Source organism: Myotis myotis, unplaced genomic scaffold, assembly GCF_014108235.1.
Source record: "Myotis myotis isolate mMyoMyo1 unplaced genomic scaffold, mMyoMyo1.p scaffold_m19_p_19, whole genome shotgun sequence".
NCBI lineage: Eukaryota > Metazoa > Chordata > Mammalia > Chiroptera > Vespertilionidae > Myotis > Myotis myotis.
The window spans coordinates 25,246,759-25,264,319 of record NW_023416323.1 but is presented as its reverse complement, the minus strand read 5'-3'; the positions used below and the strand labels follow the sequence as shown (position 1 = coordinate 25,264,319).

Below are 17,561 nucleotides of genomic sequence, written 5' to 3'. Positions count from 1 at the left end.
GGATGGTCAGGCAGGGTCAAGAAAACGCATATTGAAAAGGAAAATGGAGCGGGGGGGGGGGGGGGGGCGCTTGCAACCTAGATCAGTATCTGGTTAAAACTGTAGTCTTAAATCCCCACTCTGACTGACTTGGGTGGAGCTGCAGAGCCTAACCCCAGGGCCCCGCCACAGTTAACTTGGGCGGAGCTGCAGAGCATGCCTCCAAGGTTCTGCCAAGACTGACTTGGGTGGAGCTGGGGGGACCCTCAGGGGCCCGCCACAGGAGGAGATATATAGGTCAGGGCCTCCCCACGAGTTCAGTTCAGGCTTTGGTTCCAGAATTCCCCTGGACTAGCAGATGTGCGAAATAAAGGTTAAACTTTCCTTCCTCAGAGTGCTGGCTGATCGTTCTCCTGTGCATTCTGCCACAACATCTCCTGGGGCCTGGTTTACACCTACAAGACACAGCCATTCATTTGGAGAGACCAGCTGTCCACGCCCGAGAACCTGTCTTGCTGGCCAGTTCCTGTCCCTTGGAACTGAGCCACACAGTAAGGAGTGAACGTTAGGGTTAGAAAAGGTGCTTCCACATCTGGGAGATTGATCTTAGGTGGTGGGGCACAATTCTTCCTATACCAGGGTCCCCTCCAATTCATTCCTGGCCACTGCCAGACCTGTGGGGGAGGGGTCTCTCTGGGAGGTCACCCATTCTGTCCTGTACTAGGCAGAGCACTTCAACCTTTCCTTATACACAGCTCAACTCTGCCTCAATTTAAAAAAGGATTATGAACATTGTAAGTCTATATAAAATTTAAGTCTGTATAAAGAGCTTGATGTATAGCTTCAGTAGTTACCAACACACATGGCCTATCTTGTTTCATCTCTAACTCCACTCACTCCTCTGGGACAATTTTAAAGACCAAATGGAGAAAAGCCTGTTTGTTTATTACAAAGAACTGAGTGTACGAGGTACCACTGGTTGGCTGACCTATCACCTAGCCCTAATCTTCTCCACTCAGCCTACTTCCTGTCTCCCAGGTCAGAGGCTTTTCCAGCCTCCGCCACAGCCAGGAGTGGTCTAATGACCCAGCTATGGCCAATGACACATAAATGAAAGCCTGCTCTGAGGCTGCTTTTTCTTTATCCTCTCCTAAGGGTATTTTTTCCATTGATTTTTAGAGAGAATGGAAGGGAGAGAGAGAGAGAGAGAGAGAGAGAGAGAGAGAGAGAGAGAGAGAGAGAGAGAGAGAGAGGTGGGGGGAGAGAGATATGAGAGACACACATTAATTGGTTGCCTCCCGCACCCACCCCTACTGGGGCTGGGAGATTGATCCTGCAACCGAGGTAAGTGCCCTTGACCGGGATCAAACCTGGGATCCTGGGATCCTTCAGTTCTCGGGCCAATGCTCTACCACTTAGCCAAACTGGCTAGGGCTCAGTCTTACTTATTACCAGTAATTGGTATTCCATTCAGGAGAGAAGCACAGATAGAAATGAGAACTAAACTGCCTAGAGACCTGGCATTCACCAAGACTATGGAGCCCCCTGCTATCAGTCTTCAGGGCCAGGCTGACTTCAGAAAGAGCCCCATGGCCCCCAAGTTCACATCCTCACCGTGGCCAGCTGGACAGGCCTGGCATGTAATAAAGAGAAGGCGAGTGGTGTCATCAACTTCACCAGCCTCTTATAGGACCAACTTTTATTTAAGAACAAACTTTTAAAAGTAAAAATGAATGAAACCATGTAAGATGAAGATACAAAGATAGAAATTCAATGTAGAAAAAAAGGTCTTGCTGGGAAACAGTCGAGGAGAAACACTAGAGACATTTCACAGGCCCACAAGAAGCTCACATTGTAAACAGGATTAAGCCGCTACTGATGTCCCCCCACACCATCAGGGTTTCATTTTGCTCAGCCTGAGATCTCGCTCAATTTCAAACTGCCTGTGATCCACTCGGTCTAGAAAAGCTTTCCGTTCAATGTACCTAGAAGAAAATGAAAAAGATGTTTGTGAGAATCCTGTAAGAGAAAGTGTCTCCACTGCACTATTCCATCCCCCCAGGTGTGAACAGATCCACTTGGGCAGCAGGATCACCGGTCACAGCAAAAACAAACAGATGACCACAGTTGGTGCCCAGAATGACCACCCACGACTCTCAGTAACACGACCCTCACATTTGGTCTAAACAAGGATGTTTCTGGTTTAGATGTGAATGAAAAAAGAAAGCAATAACTTATCAAAGGGAAAGGACATGAGAGGCTTTGGTGGCAAGAAAATGTAACAAGGCTTTAAAGAGAGAACAGGGGCGGAGCCAAGCACAGGTTCAGAGTCCAGCTCACTTAGTGGTGTGCTGAGTTGGTGGGGAGAGGAGGCCATGCACCCTGCGTATATACATCAAAATGTCACAAAAGGTCATCTGAAAATGGAAGGAGAAGGGTAGCAAAAACCACCTCACAGGGCTGTAGGGAAGGTGAAGTGAAGAGGTACATAGAGCGCTCACGTTAGAAGGTATTTAACTGCCTCCACCCTTTCCTTCCCCTCACCCTCCCTCCTCCATATATCCTCCACCCAGTTGGGACCAGGTTGCTTCCAGGCTGACAGAAGAGACCTTTCCCTAAGTTATTCTAAGGAAATGAAATCAAGTGCCTCTGCTGCCCATAGTCCACATACTGGGGTACCTTAAAAGGTCAGTGATTAGCTCCCTAAGTCTGAGGCCAGGTTCAGTAGACAAGGCTTCCCTGGGTCCTCCCAGGCAGGATGGGAAGGAAGCACAGGGATGAAGCAGGCAGGTGAGACACAGCTGCATTTCAATACTCCTTCTAGCCATAAAGTGTGCCGAGATTTGCCTGAGGGAGGGGGATCTCTGCTGCTAATTAATCTATTTGAGAGAGCAAAATTGCCATTGACAACGGGACACATAATTGAATCTCTGCACTAATTTTTCTTTGTTGCATCTTGGAAAATGTGCATCTGTCATTACAAGGTCATTATGGTGAGAACCTTACCAGCTTTAGGAACTTATGCTCCTTTGCTGAGTCCTGGACCTTGCTTTCCCTCTCACAGCACCCTGTGAAATGCAGGCTTTCCTTTCTGCTTTCCAGCCAAGCTGCCCTATGCCTTACTACAGGGAGGATAGCTCTAACTGTGAATCCTGACTCTGCCTTTGCTGGCTATTTGACTCTGATTAAGCCACATAACCTTGCCAATTTAGCTAGCACAGAGAAGGTGCTCAACAAAATGGCAGTGAATGCTGTCACCATCACTTTGGGAAACTAGCTTCTGTCAGGGTCCTGAGGATAATTGATCCAAGAGGAACAGTCAACTCTCTAGATGCGTGTTATTAGCAACTAGTAGCCAGCTACCACCTGGTCTGGGATCAGGAACTAAGGGGCTGTGGCAAAACTGCCAACTACAGCCTGGCGTGGTTCAGTGGTTGAGGGTCGATCTATGAACCAGGAGGTCAATGGTTTGATTTCTGGTCAGGGCACATGCCCGGATTGCGAGCTCGAACCCCAGTGTGGGTGGTGCAGGAGTCAGCCAATCGATGATTCTCTCTCATCATTGATGTTTCTATCACTCTCTCCCTCTCCCCTCCTTTCTGAAATCAATAAAAATATATTTTAAAAAACAAACAAAAAAACCCTGCCAACTAGAAGCCAGAATGGCTAGAAACACAAGGGCAAGGTCTGCTCCTAGGTTTGACCTAAGCCCTCAGGGTTAGGTTGTCATATTTCGCAAGTGAAATACAGGATGCCCATTAAATTTGAATTTCAGATTCCCTGGTAGACGGAGAAGCCACAGACACGGGACCCCTTTTTGATACACAGAGAAAATAAGGGAGACTCATGGGGAGGAAGACACATAGCAGAACAAATTCCCCTTCCATCTGTCACCAAAGGACCCAGGATTCTCCAATGGGGACTGTTAATCAAAATCAACTGAAGGGCTCTGTCACACTACAACCATCATGTCTCCCCACCCCAGCCCACCAGCCCTGGGTGAAGATCATAGTGGGGATCAGTGTTTTGACAGCAGTGTGCTTTAAATGCCCCTCGAAGTTCCAGCAGAAAAAAGGGGTGAGCTGGAGCTCAAGAGGAATTTAGGGCAGGTTTCAAGAGAGCCACGATCCAGTGCTACCTGTCTGAGAGCAGGTCAGTGGTAAGGAAAAGGAAGTATGGTATGTGGCTTTGAGAATTTGTGGTCTTTCTTCTTGACTTTCTTTTAAAGAAGAGGAAGTGGCCCAGTCGGTGTGGCTCAGTGATTGAGCACTGACCTATGAACCAGGAGATCACAGTTCAATTCCCGGTCAGGGTACATGCCCGGGTTGCGGGCTCAATCCCCAATAGGGGGTGTGCAGGAGGCAGCCGATCAATAATTCTCATCATTGTTTCTATCTCTCTCTCCTCCTCCTTTCCTCTCTGAAATCAATAAAAATATATTTAAAAAATAAAGAAGAGAGCCCTGACCAGTTTGGCTTAGTGGCTAGAGCGTTGGCCTGTGCACTGAAGAGTCCCAGGTTCGATTCCAGTCAAGGGCATGTACCTTGGTTGCGGGCACATCCCCTGTAGGAGGCAGCTGAATGATGTTTCTCTCTCATGGATGTTTCTAATTCTCTATCCCTTTCCCTTCCTCTCTGTAAAAAATCAATAAAGTATATCTTAAAAAATAAAAATAATAAAGAAGAGGAAACGATATTAAATTAGGATGCATGCTGAGCATGAATAATGGCCTTGAAGGTTCCTGATAGTTGTGCTGGTCCAGCTGACCTTGAGACTATCAACAGTGAAGCCAGACTGGGTGCTAAAGAGGCAGATGCAGGCAGAGTTCAGGTTTAGGGGAGGCCTCAGGCAGCAAAGAGGGGCACATGTGCAGAATGCAACTGAATTCTCAAGGGCATTCCAGACAAAGGCCATCAAGACAGGTCTGCTGACTTCATTCCCCCATTCACAGCCATCTGCTGCTGCTAACGGGATCCTTGTGATGGCTTTGGTTTACTGCCAAGAGCTGACCAGGAACAAAATTTCTATGGGACAGGGACACCCCCACCACTGAGAGAGAGAAAAACTTCCAAGGATGAGGATGGCATTTACTATTTGTGTGATTCTGGGCAAGATACTGTGCCTTATTTTTCTTCTCTGTAAAACAGGAATGAAAATTACTGTGCCACTCTAATGATAAAATGAAACCGTGACAACTGCTTTATAAACAATAAAACCCCAAATAGCTATGAGCACTTCAGGATTCTGGCTTCCCTTTTCTGACTTGACTGCTTACTATAAAGCCTCACAATCTGGGGCAGCTGGAACAGGGACCAAGGGACCAAATGCTCCAGAAAGAGGAAGGCTCATGGGGAAAGCCCCTCCTCCAAGGTAAACTGAGCCTCAGGAAGTTTCCAGGCACTTTAAGCAGGTTACAGTCCCAGAAGAGAACTGCCAGCTGACAAGTGCTTTTCTGACCTGAAATGCTGTACCCTCACTCGGGGGACCAAGGCTGATTTGGCCTGGTCCACTGGGAAGCGGGCCGTAGGGGTGTCATCCTTTCCCTCCACTACTGCGTTATGTGGCCCATTTAAGAGACAGCAGTTCTTCACTTTCATTAATAAAATGTGCTAATAGCATCAGAACCTCAGGGATTTTCTAGCCTTTCCTTTCAGAACCAGGTTAGACACAACAGGCTCTGACATCTTTTTGCTCTTTCAACCCAAATTACTTTTCTGCCACCAATTTTCGTGAGATCCAGGCCCATGAGGAGGGAAGGGAAAATGGAAAAGGACAAGAGAAGAATAAAAAATGCTTCCAGGGAGCATGTCAGCACCTACTTCTGGAAGCCCACATCACAAATGAGAGGGTGACCACCCACCCTCCTGAGACATCAGAGGTCTGTGAGGGTGGGAAGACCCTCACCTCCAAATGGGTGTGCTCACTCCCAAAGCCCCGTCCCATGCTGGTCACCCAGCCACCAGAGGCCTCCTGCCCACTGGCCAGCGAAGGAAAAAGCACAGGGAGGTGCAGGGATAACCGAAGCAGGGACAGAACTTCAGGGCTGCGTTATTAGTTGGCTGCAAGCACAGCCAATATGCATTTGGTGCAGCACAAACACAAGAAGGAAAGGGGGAACTTCAACACCCAACACCAAAGCAACAGGCAGTGGAGGCGCTCCGAGGCTAGAATAAAGCTCTGGGGTGGGTGTAATGAGATGGGCACTTTTTGCCCTGAGAAATGCAACTGAAAGAAGCAATCTGTCCAATAGTGCCCAAGCCTGTGTCTCCCCTTCCACAGAAGAGCTGTAACTGGCAAACATCTTGAGGGCCGAAGTGACAGGGTGTGATTTTAACTTTCTTCTCCACTGCTTTCCTCCCATCTCACCTCCACACTGGGCTGGTTCTGAAAGAGTGACTCTTGGGGGTCATGGAAACAGATTCTTTGGAGAAAGAAAATTATTTTCTCTGTTCTCCCCTCCATGCCTCTCCAAATTACAAGCACACCTGGTTTCCAATCTTCAGCCCAAACCAAACCTGCATCTCTCTCATTTTCTATGCACTAATCCCTTCCCCAAAGCCTGCTAGCCTCTGCTGCTGGGGAACCTGTGGGATCACTTACAAGTGAGAAGGAAGCAATGCCAAATGCCTCAAGTGCAGACTGCTAACACATATCCTGAAATGCTGGACCCAGCCCCGGGAATCTGGGCTCAAAGGAAAAGCATCTTTGGTATAACCAACTTTGCTGACCAAAAATGATGCCTGGGTGGAGACATCATTGGGATGTATTCTACCCTTGTTTTCTAGGTGGTGAATTCTAATCCTACTGGGTTCCAAATCAAAGTTATGGCTGTCAGCTAGCCAGAGGGACATTCACTGAGACAGTACAGTGGCTCAGCACCTACTCTGGGCAGATGCACTTAGAGGTGCTGGCGACAAAGTGGTGAACCAGATCCCATCCATCGGAACTTACTATTTAGGAAACCAAACACAATGACATGCACCAGTTGGTAATAAGTGTAATGGAGAAAATCAAACAGGGTGATGTGATTGAGGGTCCCTGGGGTGGGACTGCTCTAGAGAGTGGCATCTGAGGGGAGTCCATTGTGGAGTAGTGTCTGGAGGAGCACTAGAGACTGGACTGCCATGAGCATGGGAGAAGAGGATGAGAGGTGGGCAGGATATGAGTGGAAAGAGAGGAAACCAAGGATGACTCCTAGGTTTTCCTTTTAACAGTTGGGCGGATGGCGATGGTGCCATTTTTTGAGAAGTGTAAGGGAGTCTGTTTATGGAAAAAAAATAGGCATGTAGTTTGGGATGTTAACTTTAATGTATGCCTTGGACATGGAGCTGTCAACTAAAAAGTGATATGGGAGTCTGGAGATCAATGGAATGGTCACTTTTTTGGGAGTCATCAGAAAAACGTACTTAATCTGTGGAACTAGTGAACTTTGTTAGGAGAGAGAATGTGAGGAGCTCAGCCCTGGGACTTCCCAAGTTTAAAAGCTCAGAGAAGGAAGAAAAGTCTGCCAGGGAGAGTAGGAGGAGATGTCCCCAAGCTGTATTTGCACCCACTGTGGAAAGTATTCCTAAAGGGCTGGCAGGAATACACCAGCAAGGGATTTAAAGGAATAAAGCACCTAGCTTTTCTGTAAAGCCCTAGACTTGGGGTGGTCAATAAAGGCAAATGGGAGAAAGGAGTGGAGGTGGGAGTGGGGTGGGGGTGGGGAGGGAGTCCTATTTACAAACATGCCAGGCATTTCCTCTACTTATTTAATTCCCATAATAAACCTGACAGGTATACTTTATAGAAAAAGAACCTGGGACTCGAGCACTTGGCAGGTTGGTAGTAAAGACAGGATTTGTATTCAGTTTCAATTCAGTTTATGGTAAAACATAACACAAATACACAGAGAGAAAAGTATATAAAATGTGCAAGACAAATGAATTGCTATAAAGCAAACAGGCATGCGGCCATCACCAGCTCAAGAAGTAGAATGCTGCCAGCCTCGAGGAGGCCTCTGCAGCTCACCCAGCACCCAGGTTGGCCAGGTGGGAGCTTGCCCGCCTTTCCTTGCTCTCCTTTCAAGTCTCTGTTCCCTCCACGTTACGGGCTAGTTGTGCTGCATTTTGAACTTGACAAAGACTTACACTATGTGTATTCTTTTGTAACTTGCTTTTGTGACCTAACAAACACACTAGTTTTGCCTGTTTTTGACCTTCATAGAAATGGAATCATACTGCATGAACATCTTTGTGTTATGTTATTAAAATTTATTCACGTTCCTTCCCATTGCTGAAGAGCATCCCCGTGTGTGAACATATCACACGTTGCCTGTCACACTATTTATTGATAGACATCTGAGTTGTTTCTAGTTTGGGCATATTATGAAAAGTACCGTTATTTAAATTTTCACATTTGTCTTTTGGGGAATATATAACTGAATTTCTGTTGGGAATACAGCTAGGAGTGAAATTGCTAAGTCACAGGGAATAACTATACTGAGCTTCAGTAGATAATGCAAAATGGTATATTTGAATTTGCATTATTTTATCTACCAGATAAATTGAACATTTTTATCATGATGAGACTGCGTTCTTTATTTCTGGTAATGTATCTGCCTTAAAGTCTATTTTGTCTAATATACATTAAGTTGTAAAGCTATCATTTTATTTTGTGCTTATTATTTGTCCTGCATGTTTGGTTTCTTTAATTCTCTTTTAGTGTCTTCTTTCACAAATCATTTCATTATTCTCCCTCCATTCCTTTGGACTTTATCCAAATATGCACATTTAATCAACTCCTTTACCCTCCTCCTGGATAATACAAGAGCTTTGAAAAACTAAACTCCACTTACCATCTTCCAACTTCTATATATTAGTTGCCAGGTGTTTTAACACTATCTGGCTTTAAGGAAAAAAACCTGCCCTAGCCAGTTTGGCTCAGTGGATAGAGTGTTGGCCTGCAGACCGAAGGATTCTGGGTTGGATTCCAGTTAAGGGCACATACCTCGGTTGCAGGCTCCTCCCCGGCCCGGGCCCTCGTTGGGGTGTGTGCAGGAGGCAACCAATCAATGTATTTCTCTCACATAGATATTTCTGTCTTTCCCTCTCGTTTCCACTCTCTCTAAAAATAAATGGAAAAATATCCTCGGGTGAGGATTAAAAAAAAAGAAAGAAAAAAAAACCTAACACTATACAAGACATTAACATTATTGTTTTATATAATCAGCACTCATTTAAATTCAATATATGTATATGTATATGTATATATATGTATGTATGTATATATATGTATATATATACACACACACACACACACACACACACACACATATACCTCTTTGTCTGCTAGTCTCTCAGTTTTCATTATTATGAAAATGTCCATATTTTTCCTCATTCTTGAAGGAGACAAACAGACGCACACACACGTAAACAGATGAGATATGAATCTCATATCTTTATCTACACACACGTAATACAGAAGTCTAGGTTGGGGGTTGTTTATTTTTGCACTTGGAGCAGATCATTCCAGTGTCTTTGGCTTGTACTGTTGCAGATGAGAAGCCATGTGTCAGTCTAATGCCCCTCCTTTCACAGAAATGTCTTTTTTCTGTGAAATCTGCTCTTAAGATTTTTCTGTTTGTCTTTGGTTTTCTGCAGTTTTGCTCTTTTATGTCTAATTTGAATTTCTATTTTATTTATCTTGGGATTTTTTTGTGTTTTAAAAAGTCTATAAAGAGGTGTCTTTCATCTTTTCCGACTTTGTCCTCCAAAGTGCTTAACTTCCCTTCCATATTTTTTGTCTTTGTGAACTATATTCTGAATTAATTTCTTCTGTTTTCCAGTTCATGGATTCTCTTTTCAGCTGGTTCATCTATTGTTAAATCTAATCATTTAGTTTTTAATTATGGTCATTATATTTTTCTAGAAATTATTTTTGTCTTTTTCAAATCTGTGAGGGTATTTTTTAAAGTTAAAAATCTGTACCTGTTATTTCCATTGCCTAAAAATTCTTTGCAGATCTGATTCTGTGCCTGCTGTTTCTCAAGGCGCCTTGTTCCCTTATGTGAATATTTTAAGATAGCAAAATCATTATTTAAAAAATTGGAAATAATAACAAATCTAGCTTCAAATTCTATCAAATCTTTACAAGGGCAAAAACATGATAGTACTTACTAAACTGGAATTAACATCAAAAGAAAAAAAGCACAACAACCTTTTAACTCCAATCCAATCTTATTTTAACCAGAACTGCATAACGGGAATAATTTTATCATGGGTCATGACCTGAATTCTTATACATAAGATCAACTTAAATATGGTGCTTGTAAAAGGTCACGATCTCATAATAAATATGGCGGAGGCCAATCATCACTCAAAGGTAGCTTTTTGAGACATTATCATGCGTGCCCTTTTCCCCTTCTTTGTTCAGTAAAGATCACTTTGTTCCAGGGGTACACTTCTGGGGATTCTCCACATCTTCATGCAGAGGATCCTCTTCCTAGATGATGCCTTCGGTTTTGTTGGCATCTGTGTAGGAGAATTTGGGGGCCTGACCTGCCTCTGCTCAAAAAGACCTTACAGGTTTGGTTCTTGTGCTTCCCTCCCTTCAACGCTGTGACACTGGGCACACTTCTCAATAGGAATCTTCTTGCCCTTCTTAATATCATGTTTTGAAGTTGGCTCTCTAGTTACCATGTGCTGGAAAGGCTCACCCAGCAGCTGATTGTCTTGCTCTCATCTCTAGAATTTTTTAAATTTTTATTAAATTTATTGGGGTGACATTAGTTAATTCATCTTTAGAATTCTGATGCTGTGGTCTAAGTGATTCTCAACCCTGGCTGTGCATTGGAAGCTCCTAGCAGGGGTGGGGAATGTGCAGCCCGCAGGCCATATAAGTCCCAGGAAACCATTTGGTCTGGCCCTGCCAAGGCATTAGGGGTGAGTTAATTAAATGTTTGAACAAATATAAGAGGCTAATTTTTAAGTTGATAATTTTGAATGGCCAACAAATGATGTTATAAATATTCAAATGGTCCTTGGCAGAAAAAAGGTGCCCCACCCCTGACTTAAGGGGTGAATTTAAAGAGATAGATAAGTATGACTCTGACTTAGCAGCTCTGTACAAGGGTCTGTTCCCTGAACTTTGGACAAACACCCAGAGGATGGGGTTTGGGTCCTTTGATCTGCCTGCAGGAGCTAGAAAAGCAAGTGAAGGAAGGGTAAAAATAGCCAAAGGCAAAGCACAGAAGTTATCAGATCTGCCTTGAAAAAATTGATCAGACCTGCAGAATCACCTGGCCAGGGGAAAAGTCTTAGAGAAGGAGGGAAAAGCAAAGCACTTATCTACACACACGTAATATAGAGACTTCTGTATGACGTGTGTGTAGATAAAAGATATGAGAGGCTCATATCTCATCTGTTTACATGTGTGTGTGCGTCTGTCTCCTTCAAGAATGAGGAAACACATGGACATTTTCCAAATAATGAGAGCTGAGAGAGTTGCCCACAGCAGACAAGAAGTTATATGTGGTGAATTTAAAGGTGCACACAATCAATTGTTCTCTAACCCAGTTCCTCGATTTTCCATTGCCTGAAAAGTCCTCCTCATGGAGATGACTTTTTCAATCTCGTGTTCTCTTCCAGTTTTAATTTTATTAACTGCCCCTTATCTTTAAAGCATCACTCCTTATTTTTATAAGACCTCTATAAGCTCAAGCAGAATGAACATTGTCCAACCCATATCCTATATAATAAAAGACTAATATGAAAATCAACGAACAGCGGAACAACCAGTAGGAGGGGGGCAGGGCCAGCCAGTGGGCAGTGCCAGGCCAGCCAAGGTGGGTGCCAGCAGGCAGAGGGAGGAGACAGTGATTGGGGGGCATCACTATCCTGACAGTTCCTCCAGTTGCCGCAGAGGAAAGCCACCAGCAGCAGTGGCAGCAGTGGGGCGATGGGGGGGCAGGGCTGGCCACTTGTGGCTGGCTGGCGCTGTCTCCCAACTGGCCCGCCAGTCATCTCCTGTCACCTCCTACAGACAGGGAGCGGGCCTAAGCCGTCAGTCGGGCATTCCCCAAGGGCTCCTGGACTGCGAGAGGGCACAAGCCAGGCTGAGGGACACCCCCACAGTGCACCAATTTTCATGCACCGGGCCTCTAGTAATCAATATTGAGAGAAACACACTGGCAGTTCCTTTGCTGCCTTAGATCACCAGGCAGAAGTGAGTGAGTACAGCTGAGCCAAGGAGTGGGGAAGTTTGGGGCAAATGTCAGAAGCCTTCTCTAGATAACATTGACTCCTGTCTGCTCTTTACCTGTGCCTTCCCGGGTGGCTTTGGCACTTCCGCCTCTGTTCTGTGACATTCCATCTTTGACAGACTAACTTAGAAGTCTGGTAGTTAAACAAGCTCATAAAGTCAGTAAAAAAATGTTTTTCTACTGATACTGATCAGCTTCCAAGTTCACTCAATAATCTTAAAGCCTAATTTAAAATACATAACCCTCCAAATAAATCCCTCATCTGTCTTTATTATAGTTTAGCTTGTAAATAATCTAAGTGCCTACCACTTAATGCATGACTTTATGTGACAGGCATTCTGCAAAGGGCTTTATGTATATTACTTGTATGTATTATACATATATTACATGTAGTATTTCATGAGATCCTCAAAACCACTAGGGGTGGTATCATTATTCCAATTTTATTGGGGAAGAAGCTAAGCCTCAGAGACGTCCAGTGTGCCTCAGAGAGAGCCCTTACTGGTGAGGGGAGGGGTGATGAACATACAGGACTGTCTGATGAGCCACACAGCACTTCCTGTCACTATTAGGGGTGGGGAGTGTTGACCTTGAACCATGGACCCACTTCCGTAGTAGCTTTGTTCCTTAGCCTTCTGTGGTTCCTAAGTACTCACTGAACACTTTCTTTCTTGATATTCTTAAATACATAGTTTATGAACATCTCTTTGTATTGCAAAGTGAAAAGGAAGGGGTTGCAAGTGATGGCCAGGGCTGGCATGTCATACAGGCTGAAGCCAAGGGTGAAGCCCCACCTTGGATCATAATGACATGGATAAAAATAAATCCCACGGTAATGAGACATCTAGGCCTTCTGTTGGCTGCTTTTGAAGCACTGAGTTAGTTTGGCTTCTCAGAAGGCCAAATAACTCAGGTCAGGCCAAGACTGATACAGTGAGCCACATCTGACCATGTGAATCAACGAGGTGACTTAGAGTTCACAGGAGCAGTAATTCAGCTAGTTCAGATCAGCAGAGAAGTGCTGTCCCCGAGAGAAGTGCTGCTCACATGGCCCTCCCTTCCTGTCACCCCCAGTGATATTCTCACTGCCAGGACCTTCCCTACTTAGAACAGAGCTTCACTGACAAACCAAAGTACTCACAGTTTTCATTTAAATCGGGTGGCCTGTCTACAACAAACTATTTCAGAGTTCTTAGGGTTTTTCAGAGGAATAGCAGCTATTCTTCTTACCCTTCTTTTCCTCGATTGTGGATGGCTAGTTCTTCACCAATGCCCTCTTCCTCCTTGAAGCTCTCCCAGTCCAATTTGGACTTCTCTAGGGTGCTCATCTTCTGCTTCTTGGCTCCAATTTTCCCCAAAAGGCTGCTCATTCCACTGGATCTTTTTAATCTAGGGAAAGCGAAAACATGAAACATGTAGCATGTGAAAACTATAATTTCTTGATTAATGGTTTTTCTGATTGGCATGGGGCTCCCTGGATTCAAGTATTTATTTTAATGGGACATGTTTGGATCTAGGGTACTTCCTGTCTAGTACGGAGAACACGTCAAATAGAGCAGAAGTCTAATGCACTTTTCCTCTGACCGCTCAAAGACCTGGGGACAGAAAATCCTGAAGACCTCTGTATGCTCTGACAGGTCTCTGCTTGCAAGGATGGAGAAGCAGAGCATGATTCAGACACGGCTTTAGGATCACATGCCTAGGTTCATATTCCAGCTCTAACCGACTTGAGGCTAGTTATTTAACCACATCTGCCTCGATTTCCTAATCTACAAAGTGAATAGTTACTCATATGCTATAGAGTATCTTACTCGTAAAGTGCTTAAAACAGCACCTGGCACAGAATAAAGGTGCAATACATGTTAGCCATACTGAATCATTGTCATCATTTGTGCACTGAAGCCCCAGGGAATTCTTTTAAGAGAAAGAGAACCAGATCCCAACAGTGATGATCAAGAAGTCACATATCTTATAAGGATTCTGAGATCAGTTTCCTTTCAACTCCTGTGAGTCAGGGTCCTGGTTTTCCCCAGGAGGTGGAGAACATTCCTTACCCTGAAAGCAGGGAATGTACAGCCTGTGTTCTATTTGCTGGTGCTGCTATCATGGACTGTGGGAGAAACCCCATATGCCCAAGTTCAAGTCTTGGCAGGTCAAATGTTTCCAGTCAATGTTATGCGATAAAATAAGAGAAACAGAAAGCAGCTAGTCAGCAAGAGGTGGTATTAAGGGAAGGATACGGCTTTTGGCCTCTTCATGAAACTAAGACCAGTTATATACCAGCATGCAGGAAACTGGAAGTTATTTTCTGCTTCCCTGGAATATGCAAGGGAGTTAAAGCATTTAAACGCCTCTATGAGCTAACAACATCATAAGACCTACTGATAACATCAATAACTTTCACTTGCCCAGAATGCTGATTCTCCAAGTGCCTTCATAAACATTTTCTTATCTTATTCCCCCAATGGCCTGTGAAAGAGGAGCACCGTGTCTCAGAGTTGGAGGAGGAGGCTTCGAGATGACCCTGTGTCACACTAACCATTCTGAAACCCCATCTCCCTGCCACACGGAGCTGGTGAAGGATGGGTCCCTGTCTCTGCCCTGGAGTGAGCTGACAGGCCAGTGTCCACACTGCACACAAGATTCTTGGAGCTGAAAAATTCCCCTCCACACTCTCATTGTATTCATGTTGATTGAGAGGATGTTAGCTTCCCTGTTGTGGTCCTATCTCATTACATGCTGTTAGCTTCAGATCAACTCAGAATAGGCTGGGCAGGCATCCTCATCTCAAGGCTTAATAAGAATAGTTTTCTTGAGCTGAACAAATAAAGTTTGAAGAGTTAAATGATACAACAAAGGTCAAACCAATAGAAAATGCAGACCCAGGACGAAGCAGTGCACTGTGCTATTTCGCCTCTAAGGTGAGAATTTACTTGAAATATTTTGACAGCTATTTTACTTCTCAATTTGCATGAGGATTTTCCAAAGGGCTCTTTATGAGCTTTCAATCATGTTTTCTAAAAATTCTTTCCCTACAACAATCTCTCCATCAACACACACACACACACACACACACACACACACACACACACACACACACACTTTTACCAGGAGCAGAGCATGATTAGAAACTAAATATGTTAAGTCTTTTTACTTCTCACCTGCCTCACCGTCACTAACTTGGTTCACATTGTTATAGCCTTTCACCTGGATAATTCAGCAGCCTCTTCACCCATCTCCCCAACTTGCTCTATCCTGGCATCTATTCTACATGCTGTCATTAGAATGAATTTTCGGAAACACAAAGCTTACCATGTCTTTCTGCTTAAATGTCTCTTTCTGGGCCCATATTGCTCTCATAAGTCTAAACTCCTTAACTTACAAGTTCCTCCTGATTTTCTCTTGCCTCCCCTAACCTTGGAACCTATGCTCCAACCTGTGCTGAACCTCTACCTCACCTCTACCTGCCTCCAATTCATCTGGCCCTGTCTCAGCTTAGAAACCACTCCCTCCAGGAAGCCTTCCAAGACCCTTCCCCTCAATCTCTAGATTAGCTATCTCCTGGTGTTGTTTCTATTGCACCCCAGTCCTTTTCCTATTACAGCATGAATCCTTTCCATAGCAGATGCTCGAGGACTCTAATTTTAGCTGTCCCCCACACTGGTCGATTCTGAGTAAGCTCAGAGTCACTGCTGACAACATTGCACCAAAGCACACACCTAGAGGCTTTCCATTTCTGACTGCGGGGCCTCCTTTGACCCTGCCTACGTGTCACAAGCAATGCCTGGACATGTGGTAGAGTTCATGCCATTGACCACCCTCATGGGGACAAGAGCTGGTGGCCAAATGGCCCAGTCTCCTGTCCTCACACAGGCAATTCTGGGAGATACTCTGAATGCTTCTCAGAAGTTCTGGTGGCATTGAGCCCTCGTGGCCTTGGAAATACACAATTGTATCGGCTTTTCCTGATTCCCTATCTCACTGTCCCACCCCCTACCCCGACTCCTGCTTCCTGGGATGACTTCCCAAATAACCTACCTGCACTTAAAGCCTTACCTAAAATTCTGCTTTGAGAGGAATCTAAAAGGTTTAAGAGAAACAGGATGTTCCTTATGTGGATACTTCAAATCTCTCCAGAGAACATGGATATAGTTCTGCAAATAGCAGGCACTTGATAAACCCAATAATGTCACCTAGATCAAAGAACCAATCAGTGGGAGAGAAGCAGCTCTTTGTAGAATAAAAAGTGTTCAAAACACTTTTAAGTCGGGGGATTCTAAGGGGAGTAATTTCCACTTGTATTCACCCATTAGCTCTCAACAACCAGTTCCCCATTGTATCGGGCAGTACCACAGGCTTTGGACACCATCTGTGCCCCTTAGCCCACAGCTCTGATATTCCCAGATTATACCACCTTTCCCACAAATCACTTTGAGAAGTCTATGAGAGAATGATTTTTTGCTGCATAGCAGTGAAGAGACTTCCAGCAAAGCAAAAACCCATAACCAGCCCCCATCCCCCCTTGGCCTTGTTCACCCTGAACATCAGCACAATGTCACCTGTGCTATTATGCTTTAGGGGAAAGCTTCTAGGTCTGACTTCATTGGATCATTAACATGGTTTGTAATTTCCTAATTTGATAGTCTTGAAAGCAAAATTACCTGTCTTTTATTTGAAGCTAAATCAAAGTGAATGACACATTTATAGTAGCAGCCAGGACACACAGAGGCTCATCGTAACATAGAGACCGGCACTTTCTTCCTGGAACCTGGCATGTGGGGTCCCTGCAGGCCTTCCAGCTCCCACTCACTCTCCCACCTTGACAGGGAGCTTTAGTGGCATAACCTGGCAACATTCCATCACAGGTCTCAAAAAGCAGGTTTACCTTGGCCCTATCTCTGTGTTAAGGTTCACCTATCAGACTTTCAGGAAAGCTGAGGCATGCAAGAAGGAATCAGCTCTGGGTAGGGGTTGCTGGCTCTCTGTGCTGTGAAAGGACACTGCAGAGGGCACCGTGGCAGTACATATCCGTCTCTAAGCACTGTGGTGAGTTGAAAGGCAGTAAGTAAATCAGCACTGGTTTCCCATAGGCATTTGCCAGCTGTGTAGACTGCAAAGCTGTGGAGAGGGAGGTCAGAATTCCCTTGGAGACCTATTTGCTGTCAGCATGAACCGATGCAGTTCCAGCACCACTGATTTTTCTCGGTTCTGAAGCCTAAGCCATAAGGGCAAGGTACTACTGAAAGTTGGTTTTCACAGACCACCTCCAGCCCCAGCCACGGATTTCTTGGTTTTGCTTCTAAAGAGTGGTGAGCTGTGTCACAGAAGACCGTAGTACTTC

At 44.8% G+C, this 17,561-nt stretch overlaps 1 protein-coding gene across 2 annotated transcripts in view; it reads right to left on the bottom strand.

Annotated features, from left to right (window-relative positions):
• Positions 1 to 1,641: 1,641 nt before the first annotated feature.
• CFDP1 (craniofacial development protein 1) overlaps positions 1,642 to 17,561 on the bottom strand; it is a 98,872-nt gene continuing 82,952 nt past the window's right edge. For both annotated transcript variants that reach the window (XM_036346408.1, XM_036346409.1), the window contains 2 exons: positions 13,451 to 13,609; positions 1,642 to 1,964 (listed from right to left, as the gene is read on the bottom strand). In XM_036346408.1, the coding sequence (XP_036202301.1) occupies positions 1,874 to 1,964; positions 13,451 to 13,609 (250 nt within the window). In that variant the 3' untranslated portion in view covers positions 1,642 to 1,873. The remainder of the gene's footprint in view (positions 1,965 to 13,450; positions 13,610 to 17,561) is intronic.